The following is a 15,660-nucleotide window of genomic DNA, read 5'->3' on the forward strand; positions in this document are numbered from 1 at the left end:
CCTGTCTGTCACTGTACCAGTATCATGCAGGTTTTATCACAATTGCTCTGTAGTACAGCTTTAGGTCAGGCATGGTGATTCCACCAGAGGTTCTTTTATTGTTGAGAATAGTTTTTGCTATCCTAGGACTTTTGTTATTCCAGATGAATTTGCAAATTGCCCTTTCTAACTCTGTGAAGAATTGAGTTGGAATCTTGATGGGGATTGCATTGAATTTGTAGATTGTTTTGAGCAAGATAGCCATTTTTAGTATATTAATCCTGCCAATGGGAGTTCTTTCCATCTTCTGAGATCCTGTTCGATTTCTTTCTTCAGAAACTTGAAGTTCTTATCATACAGATCTTTTACTTCCTTAGTTAGAGTCACACCAAGATATCATATTATTTGTGACTATTGTGAAGCATGTTGTTTCCCTAATTTCTTTCTCAGCCTGGTTATCCTTTATGTAGAGAAAGACCACTGATTTGTTTGAGTTAATTTTATATCCAGATACTTCAGTTGTTTATCAGGTTTAGGAGTTCTCTGGTGGAATTTTTGGGGGGTCACTTATATATTATCATATCATCTGCAAATGGTGATATTTTGACTTCTTCCTTTCCAATTTGTATTCCTTTGATCTCCTTTTGTTGTCTAATTGCTCTGGCTAGGACTTCCTCAACAGAGGAATGGATACAGAAAATGTGGTACATTTACACAATGGAGTATTATGCAGCTATTAAAAACAGTGAATTTATGAGATTCTTAGACAAATGGATGAATATGGAGGATATCATCCTAAATGAGGTAACCCAATCACAAAAGAACACACATGATGTGCACTCACTGATAAGTGTATATTAGCCCAGAAGCTCAGAACCCTTCTATAGGTTCAAAGGGGGAACAAAATACCCATGGAAGCAGTTACAGAGACAAAGTTTGGAGCAGAGACTGGATGAATGACCATCCAGAGACTGCCCCACTTGGGGATCCATCCCATAAACAACCACCAAACCCAGGCACTATGTCAGATGCCAACAAGAGCTTGAGGATAGAAGCCTGAGATAGCTGTCTCCTGAGGGGCTTTGTCAGTGCCTGGAAAATACAGAAGTGGATGCTCACAGTCATCCATTAGACCTAGCACGGGGTCCCCAATGAAGGAGCTAGAGAAAGTGCCCAAGGAGCTAAAGGGGTTTGCAGCCCCATAGGAGGAACAACAATATGAACTAACCAGTATCCCCAGATCTCCTTGGAACTAAACCACCAATACAAACAAACAAAAACAAACAAACAAACAAAAAAACATGCTCTCAGTCCCATATTGAACTTGAGTTGGAAGAGGTGAGTCCAGTCTCAAAATGGAGAGCTATGATCCAAAGAAAGCAGAGCAGCTGAGGAAGCTGTTTATTGGTGGTCTGAGCTTGGAAACCACAGATGATAGCTTAAGAGAACATTTTGAGAAATGGGGCACACTTACAGACTGTGTGGTAATGAGAGATCCCCAAACAAAATGTTCCAGAGGCTTTGGTTTTGTGACCTACTCTCGGGTTGAAGAGGTAGATGCTGCAATGTGTGCTTGGCCACACATGGTTGATGGGCATGTGGTGGAACCAAAAAGAACTGTTTCTAGGGAGGATACTGTAAAGCCTGGTGCCCACTTAGCAGTGAAGAAAATCTTTGTTGGTGGTATTAAAGAGGATACAGAAGACTATAACCTGAGAGACGACTTTGAAAAGTATGGCAAGATTGAAGCCATAGAGGTTATGGAAGCCAGGCAGAGTGGGAAAAAGAGAGGATTTGCTTTTGTACCTTTTGATGATCATGACACAGTTGATAAAATTGTTGTTCAGAAATACCATTAATGGGCATAATTGTGAAGTGAAAAAGGCCCTTTCTAAACAAGAGATGCAGTCTGCTGGATCACAGAAAGGTCGTGGAGGTGGATCTGGCAGCTTTTATGGGTCGTGGAGGAAACTTTGAAGGAGGTGGAGGAAACTTTGGTCATGGAGGAAACTTTGGTGGAAGAGGTGGCTATGGTGATGGAGGTGGTGGCAGCAGAGGTAGTTATGGAGGTGGTGATGGTGGATATAATGGATTTGAAGGCGATGGTGGCAACTATGGTGGTGGTCTTGGTTACAGCAGTAGAGGAGGTTATGGAGGTGGAGGACCAGGCTAAGGAAACCAGGGTGGTGGATGTGGTGGTGGAGGAGGAGGCTATGATGGTTACAGTGAAGGAGGAAATTTTGGTGGAGGTAACTATGGTGGTGGTGGGAACTATAATGACTTTGGAAATTATAGTGGACAGCAACAATCAAATTATGGACCCATGAAGGGGGGGCAGTTTTGGTGGAAGAAGCTCAGGCAGTCCCTATGGTGGTGGCTATGGATCTGGAGGTGGAAGTGGTGGATATGGTAGCAGAAGGTTTTAAAATAAAACAGAAACGGCTATAGTTCTTAGCAGGAGAGCGAGTGAGGAGTTGTCCGGAAAGCTGCAGGTTACTTTGAGACAGTCGTCCCAAATGCAATAGAGAAACTGTAAAAATCTGCCACAGAAGGAATGATGATCCATAGTCAGAAAAGTTACTGCAGCTTAAACAGGAAACCCTTCTTCTTCAGGACTGTCATAGCCACAGTTTGCAAAAAGTGCAGCTACTGATGAATGCAATGGAGTGTCAATTAGATGTCCAGTCCTGAGGGTTTTTTTTTTATCTGTTGTAGCTTTGTCTTTGTCTTTTTCTTTTCATTACATCATGTATATTGCCCTGTAAATTGTGGTAGTGGTACCAGGAATAAAAAATTAAGGAATTTTAAATTTTTCAATATTTGTGTAGTTCAGTTTTTCTACATTTTAGTACAGAAACTTTAACAAAATGAAGTTTTGAAGCTCATTGTTAATTACGACTTTGTATGAATTTTGCTAAAGTTAACTGTAAAGAAACACCCACTGACTTGCAGTTTAAGGGGAATCTATTCTCCCCATTTCCAAAAAGATGATGAATGGGTGCTGACATGTGGAGAGAATAGATATTTGTATGTTTGCGATGTGTGTTTAAGATAATTAGAATTGGGAAATAAAAAATAGTGTATTTGTGAATTTAATAGCATTAAGATTACCTTCAAATGAAAAAAAACCAAAAAACCCAACACATGGTGGGACTCGTGTCTCTAGCTGTATATGTAACAGAGGAGGGCCTAAGTCGGCCATCAGTGGGAGGCGAGGCCCTTAGTCCTGTGAATGATCTATGCCCCAGTATAGGGGAATGCCAGGACCAGGAAACAAGAGTGGGTGAGTTGAGGAGCAGGGGGAGGGGGGAGGGGGGAGGGGGAGGGGACTATTGGAGGGGAAACCAGGAAAGGGGATAACATTTGAAATGTAAATAAAGAAAATATCAAAGAAAAGAAAAGAAGAGAAAAGAAAAGAAAAAGTCAAGGAGCCTCACATAGGATGTGTAATCATTACATGACTCCATATTATTTATCAAGCACCTTCTTGAGCTTTCCAACAATCTTGTACCAGTCCTTGATGACCATGGTAATGTTTTGATTCCAAACTACTTATTTTTGGAACTCTAAACATGAAAGCAGTTGAACTAATCACATGGCGTTCTCTGCTTCACCAGGAAGGTCTAAGAAGAAGTAAGTCTGTGAGTGAGATGGGGAGGGGAAGGAAGGCCAGCAGCAGGAGGCTTGTCCTTTGGTCAAGGGACCAGGAGCTGGGGCATGGCTGCACCCGATATGATCACATCTGATTACTCTGTTACATCTCAATGTGCTTGCTCACTAAGCCTTGGGGCAGGAACTAAGCCAGTCATGGCCCCACAGGACACCTTGAGGAGCATTTGCTCTGAGCCTCAGCAGTGGGAAGAATGGATGACTGATGTCTGAGAGGAGCCTACCCTGCAACCAAGGGCAGTGAATCTAAGAGCTGTGTTCATGTTCCTACATTTTTAACCTTGTTCACCATGCTTATACAAAGCCATTTGCAGCAGCCAACAAATCAAGTTCCAGACTTCAAGGCTGGTTTCCGTCTTTGCTGTAAGACTAAGCATTATTTTCCGAGAGCCATCGTTGCTCTGGTGGAGGCCACTAACACTGACACCTTCAATGCAATGGCTCCTGACTCTCTGGCACTTGAGTCACAATAGGGAATAAACCACAGACATTTCTATTCTTCCCAAAGACCCCAAAATGAGACCGCATGGAAATGGGAATTTTCCTTCCTGCTAATAGCTACATTATACATTCCTAGTTTGATAGTTTCCAGTGGACTGCTTTCCCTCCATTGGACAATTTCCCATCCTTTTCCAAACTAATCCATAAGCCAATCCTTGCTGACCACCCCTGGACTAACGCTCATTTTCTCATTGTTACTTTACACAGGATCCTGCCCCTTAATAAGTCTGTCCTGTTTTCTTTTTGGCCACGAACACTTGCTTCCTTGTCCTGGGAATCTGCAGACACATCTATTTCTTCTAGACTCTAATTTCTCAGGGTAGGTATTCTCATTCTCTCTCTCTCTCTCCCTCTCTCTCTCTCTCTCTCTCTGTGTGTGTGTGTGTGTGTGTGTGTGTTTCTCTCTCTGTCTCTCTCTATCTCTCCATTTTCTCATACATTCCTGGTGGTGGTACTATGCTTTGCATACTATAAATGCTTTAAAAATTGACTTTAGCAACAGGGAGTGAATTACCTCAAAAGGAAAACATCTATCCCCTGAAGAAACAACTCATTAGATAATTAAATATTTACTCTCTCTCCTTCCAATCCAATTAACAATGTTATCTGTGCACACAGGCAAATGTACACACAGTGTGCCTTAGTTAACCTAAGTCAATCTTTTGGCAAACACAAAGACAGGCTCAACCTCACAAATAATTAAAACATAAACTGGGTCATATGCTTGTTCCTGGTTTTCCTTGAGAAAACTGACGTGATGTTTAGTAGCAAATGAAAATTTATTTTGCAAATCCATATCCACAAAAGTGCCATCAAGCATGGGTCATGCGTCCTCCTTTTCTGATTTTGTTCCCACTGCTATGACTTAGTGTGGTAATTATATTACAAAGCCATTATCCGATGAAATGAGAATGGCAAAACAATTTAAATGCTTGTCTAAAGAGACTCTGTTAGAATGCAATTATGAGTGAAATTACAATGGAAAAATAATTGAAATGAAAATCTGGAAGGCAGAGTCATAAAACCACTAAAGCGCCTGTGTTAGGGATTCACCCTTGAGTGATTCACCCCAACTCCTCCTGGGGACACCGATCAATTCACTAAAGCAGGCAACACTCATAGACAGATGGAGCGATCCAGGTTCCTCTTTTCCTGCAGTATTATCTACACTTTTTAATGGCACCTGCGGATGTGTCTCCTCACCAGGTGCTGGCTTCTGTGATGGACTGATAAGGGAACAAACACTATGCAATGCTGTGCAATCCAGCACCATGAAGGCTATGGGAAAAGGGCAAGCATGGACTAGGCTTTTCTGTGAACTCTCCAATATAAACGCTAGCGTCATAGATTGAAAAGGATTTTCAAATACAAGCCTGCAATGGTTAACTAATCATGTGAATAAAATTCTAAGGATCTGACTTGACACATTCTACTGAAATATTCCCTTAGCAAAGTCTTGAAAGTTCTTGGACAACCAGGCTCACACTGATACTCTTGCTCACCAGAGGAAAAGAAAATCAACAAAGGAAAAATAGTGCCAGATACAAGCGATCTGCTGAAATAATTTGATGACTAGCTAAGCTTTCCCCTCTAAGGCATGGTGATGTCTGCATTTTGATGGTTGAACACACACAAATCTATCAGCAAAAGTATTCAAGTTATTCTTCCAACTTCCACCCCGTGGCCCCTTGCAATCTGCTTTTAGGGACCTGGCTCTTTCACTCACACAGGAGAAAGCAAATACCCACACAGGAGGAGCTAATTTAAATAATAAAAAGCTTTAAAGGAATTAAACAATGTTGGTTCTTAATTTCCTCTGTAATTATCTCTTGTGCTGTCAGAAAGTTGGGAATCGAATCTAATTGTACACATTTCTTTGCATCAATGATTATGATATTATTTAATAAACTATATCACAAAACAAAAGTTATATGCTTTCTGTTTCTCAAGCTTAGTTTAAAGACATCTCCTGGAAATATAGACACTAGTAGTCTAATTTCTTTAATAGACTCTCAAGCATGTAAAGTCTACAAACATGTTTTTAGAGACACAATTTGTAAGAGGAGCTTGAAAACCCTTCGGACTTAAGGTATCAAGGAGTTGACACAGACACTTACAATGTGTGTATGTCTCCAACTTCTCTCAAGAGCATTAACTACAGCTCCAAAAGAGCAAGGACCTCGAGTTTAGTGAGCTGGGTATAAAAGTAAAATCTGATGTCTAGACAGCTTACAAAAGACATATTGCAACACATGGAATTGAATTATTAATAAAATTTTAAATCAATTTTAAAAACCATATTAGACAATGAAGTTTGTCCAGCTTGGGTATAAACACTGAAAACCAAGTTATAATCACCTACAGAAAATTATATTACAAAGCTAATTGGGGAAAAAAATAAGCAAACATTCTCAGGGATCATAGAGGAAAAAGCATCAGTGTTTTAAAAACAAATGACAGCATTAGATGCAATATTTGAAACCAACATTTACCATTTTTCTAGATTATACCTCTATTTAGACAGTGTCAAGTCATTTTCCTATGAAGGTCCAGGGAATGAACCCAGGGTCCCACATATGTCTGGTGAGGGCTTTACTACTGTGCTACATCCCCAGCTCCACCTTTGACTTCAGTAAAGTAAGTCTATTCTGCCATGTACCCACATGACATATAAGAATGTGTTGCATCCCCAAAGGCTATATTCATAATAGTGACCCAAAAACTGCATTGCTAGTGATGTCATAGTTATCTCTGCAGATTTTAGTGATAAAAATGAAATCTACATGTAGTGATGCACTTCCCATTAAATGTCACACGACTTTTCCTAGAGTAGGCTAAAATGCATTTCTCTAACTTACCTTTTAAAATGCACATAACTAGGTGGTAATGATGGCTACATAAAACCTGAAGAAATCATCCAAAAAGTTAGCTACGGAACCCAAGTGACTCCATGCAGGTGCTCACTGCACAATTTCTCTCCTTCTTTTGTAGTTAGAAGATTTGTCATTAAAAATTGCTGGAAAAAAATGCAATGCTCTAAATCAGTGGCTCTCGCCCTTCCTAATACAGCTGTGACCCCTTAACACAGTTCCTCATGTTGTAGTGACCCCCAATCATAATATTTTCATTGCTACTTCATCACTATAACTTTGTAAATATCTCATATGCATGATATCTGGTATGCAACCCCTGTGAAAGGGTCATTTTACTTGCAAACGGATCACAACCCGTAGGTTGAGAACTGTTGTTCTAAATGAAGGTTATTTATGCTGTGCTCCATAAATAAAGCATTCCAGAATGCTTCACTGCATAAGGTACTCACCTAGCCATCCGGATCCTGAATTTGGTATGCATAGGTCTGTCTCTGCACTGGGTAACACGAAGCCCACTACAAACACCTCCACGCCATCTGCCATGAGAGCCATGCCCAGGACGAAGAAAAGGGCCCACTGGAAACGGCCGTGGCCACACTCTTGGATTATCAGCTCATACTGCTGGGCGAGCTCTTCCTCATCAGCCCTCCTCTCTGACTCTAGCTCTCTGCGGTCCTTGTACTCATCGCCTTTGGGCTGTCCTACGGACACGATGCTGTCCTTCCCCTGGTTCGTGCTGGGGATGCCCTGGTACTCCCCTTCATAGATCTCATCCTCCTCGTCGTGACCCTCAGTGGCCTCACTTGAGCCTTCGTCATCATTGGCCTCCCCACTGTAGGTTTCGCCAGGTGGGTAGTAGTCATCATCGTCCTCTTCATCCTGGAACCGACTGTAGGACCGCTGGGTGTATTCATCCTGGGCCCGGTCCACTGCCTGGTTCACCTTCTTCACCGTCTGCTTCTTCACCTCTTTGGCAATGTCCTTGGCGCCCTTCATCAGTGAAGTCCTATCCTTGTAGGAGTCTTCCATTTTATCTCAGCAGATGGGCAAGGTGTGGCAGGGAAGAGTCCACGGAGAATGTTCAGCAGCTCAGCTGCAACAGCATCATCCACTCGCGGTCCAGAATGGAGCTGCACAAGAAGAGCCAGGAGAGATACACATTAGTCCTTTCCCTCCAAGCGCGCAGGCTCTTCTCACTGTCCCACATATGAAGACACAGATGCACCGTTCCTGCTTTGATCCCCCGCCCCACACATGAACACTTCTGTGCTGCTTCTCTGTTCAACGGCAATCAGTGCCTGGAGTAGCTGGCTAGGGTTGTTACTATAGTTTTTGTTTTTTGTTTGTTTGTTTGTTTGTTTAAATTGTTCTTAGGATAATGCTACTCAGGTGTTCTATCAAGAGTGAAGATAAATTCCTTATAGCTTTTAAAGTACAAACATCATGTCTCAACCACAGTCCCGGCCATGTCCCACACTCTAGTACTTGGACAGCACAAACTGAACTCAGAGCAGGTGAGGTTTTTGTTTGTTTGTTTTTGTTTTTGTTATTTTAAGGAGGAGCACAAAGTTAGGTGGGTAGGGAGGTGAGGGGTAGATCTGGAAGGAATTGAGGTTAGAGGAATGAGTATGATTGTGATCAAAATAAATCATAAGAAATGCTTCAATAATTAAAAAAAATTAAACGGCTGTAAGGATATACCTTGACTCACAAGCCACACAGCCACATAGACTCACAAAGCTTACACATATCCACTGTGAAGGCGTGACTGGATGAAACTAGAACCCCTCCTCCCCCAAGCTTGTTTCCTTTTTGCTGAACAGCTCATTGTACAATTCTCAGCCTTGTTTCTAGACGAATTATAGAGTATAATGTACACTGTGCACCAGGCGCCAATTTTCATTGAAAATCATAATTCACTGAAAACCGATGGGCTAGAAAGATGGCTCAGTAGTTGAAGCTCTTTCTACACAAGCGAAGAAGTGGTGTTTGGATCCCCAGATCCTGTGGAAATGCTGGGTGGCAGCTTGCCTCTAACTCAAGTCTCCAAAGGTGGAGGACAGAAGATCCTTAGATAATGCTGACTAGACAGTGAGCCATATGGGCCAGCTTTGGATTTGACTAAGAGATTCTGCTTCAAAAAAGAATATGAAAGACACATCAAGGAATATTCCCAAAATAAATCTCAGGCTCCCACATGAACAGCTGCATACATGCATGTGAACACACATGCAGACATACACACACAGACATATATACACACATAACACACAGACACACACACACACCCCACATATATGCATACCACATACTATGAACATACAAATGGTTGGTTTGGTGCTTACTATAACAAGTATGTATGAAGCGTTTTATGTGCATCCTATATTTTTCCTTGTTCTTTCAGTCTTATAAAATAAATGTGATAGTCTCCATCTTTCATAAGAGAGTACCAAAGCATAAAAGGGATTAACATGTCCAGGGCCATAGGGCTTGTCACAGAAACTGGGGCTCTCTCAGATGGGTCTAAGGCCAGGGTTTCTGCCTTAGCCTCATCCAACTCACTTGGTGCTCCCACTAGGGTCTGAGTAGGTGCTCCAGCCTGCTTTCTATTCTTTTCCTCCCTGAACTAAACTTGTTTACCACCTCTCCTCTGAGTTATACCATGGCTTTATAGTAAAAGAAGTTGGAGGTATTGATATTTTTCACCAGTGATGCCTTTAAATGAACAGTGATTCTCAAGTGCAGTCTTGTTTTTTCAGAGAAATGATCACAATACAGTGCCTGTCTTTGTAAAGATAATATGATGAAGTTAAATACGATATTGTGATCAAGAGGACAGGAACCTAGGCAAAGCCTTGAAAATTTCACAATCTCCAAGGGGCCCGTGTGGTCCTTTCTTACTCTTTTGCTGTGGGATGACAGTGGTGATTCTGTATTGTAGTGAGGGCTAAATGACTTGCAGTTTACACTGTTTTTAGGACAGAATTTGACATCTATGAAATCATGTTGCTTAGAGGCAGAGCCTCCCATCAGGAGTCAGATGCACATCTTTTAGGAAAGAAAAAGGGTCAAAGGTCAGGGAGGGCCTTAATGAGCAGAAGACTTGGTCATGCATGATGTAAGCTAAGACCTCAGTATGGTCTTTCAGGAAGATGCCAGACATTTAGTGATGTCTCCACCCAAGCTTTCACACTGCCACCCCTGTCAAGTGTCAGCTAAGGGCACCTATGGGTGACCCTGAAATACAGGTGCTTTCATCTCTCTGCACAGAGGTGATAGCAGCTTCAGCACTGCGGGGCAGTCTTTGAAAAGAACAGGCAGATGACGGAAACAAGGCACAGAGGAAATCTGGGAGAGCACAGAGAGAGGTATCCAAGCCTGTGTTGGCCGCACAGGAAAGCAACTCCTCCAGAGAGTGTGCTGTCATCTTTCCTGCATTGGCAGGACTGGAGATCAGACTCTGAACAGGCTGGGCAAAGACACTGACACAGAGCTATAGGCAGTCCTCACGCTCCTGTGTAAATGCCCTGATCATCATGCTGAGCCACAGAGCTCATAGCTGACTAAAACTACGTTTTCAGAGGTGATAATTAAAACAAATAACTTTACATCAAATGACATCTTCTCTATTAAATGATAGGCACATTTTGCACAAATATAGAAAAGATAACCTGTATATATCAATGAGAATTATTCTGGCAAGATGTGTGATGTATGACTCTGTGTGTGTGCGCCCGCGCCTCCCAAACACATTTCCTCTTTGGGTGGTTCACAAAATAGCATATATCGAGTAATGCCACATAGTATTTTAAAGTTGGTTCACACATGTTCCCATCACACACATACATGAACACACACACACACCAGAGATAGATTGATAGATAGATAGTTTCTGTTTCTTCACAGACCCTCTGCTTTCAGTCTTTCCCTCTCTTGTAGCCCTCATCAGCTATACTATAAACAGTTCCTAGGATGAAGGAAAGACAGTTGTTATTAAAAGCTAAACAACAGCACATCTTTCTCATATCTGCCTTTACATAGACTTCAAAGTGTGGTGCACTCATTGCATACTGGCACCCATAGCAGCAGCTAGTCTGTTTTCTACACAGCCCAGATATCAAACCAGGCAGCCCCACTCCGGAGCTCACTGGTTTAAGCAGTGAATCAACTACCTTTTAGTGAAACTGTGAGCCTGTGGTGGAAATGAATCTTTGTTAAAGGAGAGTACCACACCAGAAGCCTGGGGATCATCTGGAATTTTTTGCAAATGCCTGGTATGCAGGGATTGTGCAGAGGGGATTATTATGAAAGAAGTTAGTTCTCAGAGGCAGGGAGAATAGAATAGAGAGCAGTTACTAAAAGCATGTAGAGTTTTTATTTTTACAAAGCGAAAGGGAAGGAAGAAAGATGCTGATGATGGTTGTAGAATATTCTGAGTGTACAGTTAAGGATGATTAAATGTTTATTACATTTATTTTATCACAATAAATATATCAGAAACAAGAATTTTAAATATATTTTATTAAATTCTTGATAATTTTATAATATGTATTTTGATCATACGCTCTCTTTCTCCCCCAACTCTTCCCAAATCCACCCCCGACACTTCTCCGTGTCCTTTACAAAAAGAGAAGATATTAGCTCCTAGAAGATATCCTGGAAAAATTATTTAAAATTATATAGAATCAATCTCTGTGTGTCTCTTTGTGTTTCTCTCTCTTTGTGTCTCTTGTGTGTGTGCACACACATGCAAAGAATAATGTATGTTTCTACAACCTAGAGATCCTTAGCCTTAACAGGGCTCAACTTTGAACACTCAGACTGTGCAGAGGAGCAAGCATGGAGCACAGAGCACAGAGCACGGAGCAGGGAGCACGGAACATGGAGCATGGAGTTAGTCACTGCACGTGTGTACTTGAAGCCCAGTTCAGATCACTTTAGCATCTCTAACTCTTCCAGTGTGGAATTCCCCACTGGTGCCAGTGGCTCTCTCAAGTCATACAGGACTTCATGGCTTTGTGTTGTCTGTTTTGACTGTCAGGACACCTTCTAGAACAGTGGTTCTCCGAATGTCACCTGTGGATCTCCAGCAAACCCCCGAGGTAACACTAGGAAGCTGTGAGCTTCTATAACAACAGAGTGGTTGTTTGGTTTCATTCTCCCAGGAGTGGACAGTCATCTTTGCAGGAGCTACCTGCTAAATAGTAACATCCCTTCTCTAGTCGGTGATGGGATGTCCCTGCAGACGCTTGTGTTAGAGAAAACATTCCCAGGCTCAGCTTCTAATATTTCACTAACAGCTTTAATCACAAAATGAAAGCTCCTCTATCACGAATAAGTTTTAAAATTGAAAGCAGGTCTTAAAATATAGAACTACTCTTTACAGGGTACAATCCAGCACTGTGAAGCCTCCTGTGGGTTTTCTGTTTTTGTTTTTCCTTTTGTTTTAAATTGGGTTTTGTGGTCACTTCTGCTATAGCCCCAAATGGGTAACAAACTGTTGAACTAGTTTGCCTATCATTTTCTCTCAGTAATTCTGGATTCCAAATTGTGTACAGCTGCTGTAAGACTTGGGGTTTTCATCTTGGATAAGTGGTAGAGAGCTATTGGCTGTCCTTCTACCAGGTAGAGGTGGACGGTGTTTTCTCGTCTCCCAGTCTGCCTGTTAACCACACCCTGGTTACAATCTTACAACAGTCTCAGTCCCCGTGCTTGCATGCCCTCCTTTTCGTTAAATTCCCTGAGGATTTCTTTGTCCTTCAGGGATCAGTCACTTTGATCAGTATTTTGAAATATTACCCAGGGCATGGACTAGGGTATAGGGCTGGGGAGAGCAGACTGGAAATGCATTCAGTCCAGGTGGATGCTTTCATAATTTGCTTTGATATTGCAACCTCTCTAGCTTTTCAATATTATTCTGCCACTTTAATTTACATTGGGCTTTAATTTATCTGACCTGACTCCTGCCATTGGGCAATTAGGCATTTATTATTATTATTATTAGCAACATGTGCTGAGAATTCCTGAGGCCAAAAGGAAAACAGAATTTTGGTAATTTTAAAATCATCGCAATGTCATATGGGAAGGTTAGAAGGATACTGTTTTCCTGTGTTTTCACCTATACCGGAAATTGGTGGCTGGGATGAATGAAAAGCTTGCTTTAGCATGTTAGGTGGCATTTGACCTCTGGTTAAATTGAATGTTTCTCATGAAATGTTTATCCTGTGCCATTCCCATTTTGGGTTGACAGTAGGTTTAGTGGTCACTTCCAGAAAGACCTGTCTGTGTTTTAGCCACTATTTATAAGATATATAAATGATAGCTGAAAAATTAAGTTAAAATATTGAGATAAATCTCCCTGGACTATGCGGGTATGTCGAAGATCGAGGGACAACAGTCCTTGTGAGAGCGGACAGAAAAGACACGGAAAGGAACCAGTCCAGACTGCAGCAACAGCCAGATACCAAGGGGTCCCAGAGTCACCCACCCTGAGGGACAAGGAAGACATCTCTCTTAGAGAGGCTGTGGTTCTACTAATATCTCCATGCTCGGATTCTGGCCTCTAGAGCAGAGAGAAGATAAATTTCAAATCACTCAATTTGTAGCAATCTGGTAAGGCAGACACAAGACACTAACACAGTCTTTTGCTTACTGAATTTTAAGAGGAACAGAAGCCTTTTTGTGTGTGTCATAAACATTTTTCTCAGATTGTCTTATCCACAATGAATTTTTGCCATGAATAGCTATTATAAATCACTTTATATAATCTACTTAAGTAGGTTCTCTGTTAGTATTTTCTGCCTTATTAGCAAATTTATTAGGGCCCTGTTGAGCTTCTAAAATATGTGTCTGTAGTAGAACTAGCTTTTGCCTAGTTGTTGAATATTTAGTTCTGTACTTATTTTGTATACTGTATGAGGTAGGGCTAGCTACTAAATATTTCAGAAACAGTTATGAAAACATCCCCGTGGCAAGAAAGAAAGTTCTTACAGGTGTTCATGCCTCTTCAGACCCTATTCTGCCTCAACGATGGCCGTCTTCTGTGAGCTGGACTTGCTTGATCTTTTATCTTTTGTTATATTTTATACCGGTGCATGCTCCCCTCATGGCTCATCCTTTTCAAGTATATTTTTATTATTTTCATCTGCATCCTCTTCCAAATAAGTCTTAGAGTTACTTAGCCATTTTTTAAAGAATTCTCCATTAATGTTGCACTAAGTTTAAAAATTAATTCCAGAACTCAAGTCTGATAGTCAACTCACTCAATGCATATAAATATGTTATCCAAGCCTTCATTAATTCTACTCAGTGATATTTATATAGTTCTTTACTGTGCCAATTATTTAATAAACAAAGCATATACATACATAATACATGTACTTAAGATTTTTATATTGATTTGTATATTTGCTTACTGGTTTCTCAGACTATGACATATACTCTGGCCACAAGCTCTTGTTCCTGTCAGACACATCAGAGGGTCTGGTGGCTGACATATACTCTGGCCACAAGCTCTTGTTCCTGTCAGACACATCAGACAGCTGATAGCTGTCTCCTGTGGAATATCAGCATCTATGGAAACATCCATCAAGGAGCAGATGAGGTGGGCTGCAAAGACTGAGTCAGACTTATGAGAGGATAATTCAGCAAGGAAAGTCTGAGAACACCATGTTCACAGATACTGCTCTGCAGGAAGAACTGGCAAACAGACCTAGGGCATCTTCAGTAGAGCCCACAGAGCATTCAGTACTCCTAGATTCAGTCCCCAAGTCACCAGTAACATCCTATGACCCTTTGGGGAAAACCAGATGCCCAAGAAAAATTCAAATAGTTTACATTATGAAGAATACTCAGATAAAAGAAAGAAAGAAAAAAATTCAACCACAAGCAACTCCTATTTGTGAAGAGTAGAAGAACATTCACTTCCATTGAATGACCAATCACATTCTCACAAAGGGTTTCCCCACATTGAGGGATTGCCAGGCTTGAAAAGGGACATCTGTGAATCTGCCTCTTCCATTGGGACCCCAAAATCACATAAGGGGAACACAGTGGGCAAAGTCAGGAGCTGAGGTCCCTTCAGGAAGCCTGGCCTGGAAGGTATGTAGCCGGGGTGGGGAAGAGCAGTAGGCTTCCCTTCATGACGCTCCTTTATTTCCACAGTGAATAAAAGATTCTTCACACCGTATTTATTAGGGACTGATGATAGATATATCAGGCATTATTTTAGGAACTGAAAATCAGAGACTGAACAAGACACATTAAACCTCTGGTTGCATAGAATTTCTTTCTCAGTCATCACAATGGGGGAAAAAAAAAGAACATACTTCCATGCAGCAGTTAGTCCTAGAAATAAAAACAAGACAGGGTGGGAACTCAGAGCAGCACTGCTCCGTGGAACTTCCATGTTGATGTTCTATATCTGAGTTGTCACTTTGAAACATAATGACTACACATAGCTAGTGGCTGCCCAAAGACATCAATCAGGGTTGCCCAGTGGAGGAGGAGGAACTATAGGAGGCATGGTCCAGAGAGTGCTGATTGGAAGGTGAGCTTGAATAAGAGCTGAATCCAGCTAGGGGATAAGTCATGCTGCTACCCAGGGGCTCAGACACAGAACATCGTGCAAGAACGAGGG

General features: G+C 41.5%; 1 protein-coding gene and 1 pseudogene across 2 annotated transcripts in view; one reads left to right on the forward strand and one right to left on the reverse strand.

Moving 5' to 3' along the window:
• Sv2c (synaptic vesicle glycoprotein 2C) overlaps positions 1–15,660 on the reverse strand; it is a 174,319-nt gene that overhangs the window by 122,819 nt on the left and 35,840 nt on the right. For both annotated transcript variants that reach the window (XM_021180140.2, XM_029484979.1), the window contains exon 2: positions 7,472–8,152. In XM_021180140.2, the coding sequence (XP_021035799.1) occupies positions 7,472–8,051 (580 nt within the window). In that variant the 5' untranslated portion in view covers positions 8,052–8,152. The remainder of the gene's footprint in view (positions 1–7,471; positions 8,153–15,660) is intronic.
• Positions 1,335–2,427, forward strand: LOC110307889 (annotated as a pseudogene).

This window comes from Mus caroli, chromosome 13 (assembly GCF_900094665.2).
Source record: "Mus caroli chromosome 13, CAROLI_EIJ_v1.1, whole genome shotgun sequence".
NCBI classification, from domain to species: domain Eukaryota; kingdom Metazoa; phylum Chordata; class Mammalia; order Rodentia; family Muridae; genus Mus; species Mus caroli.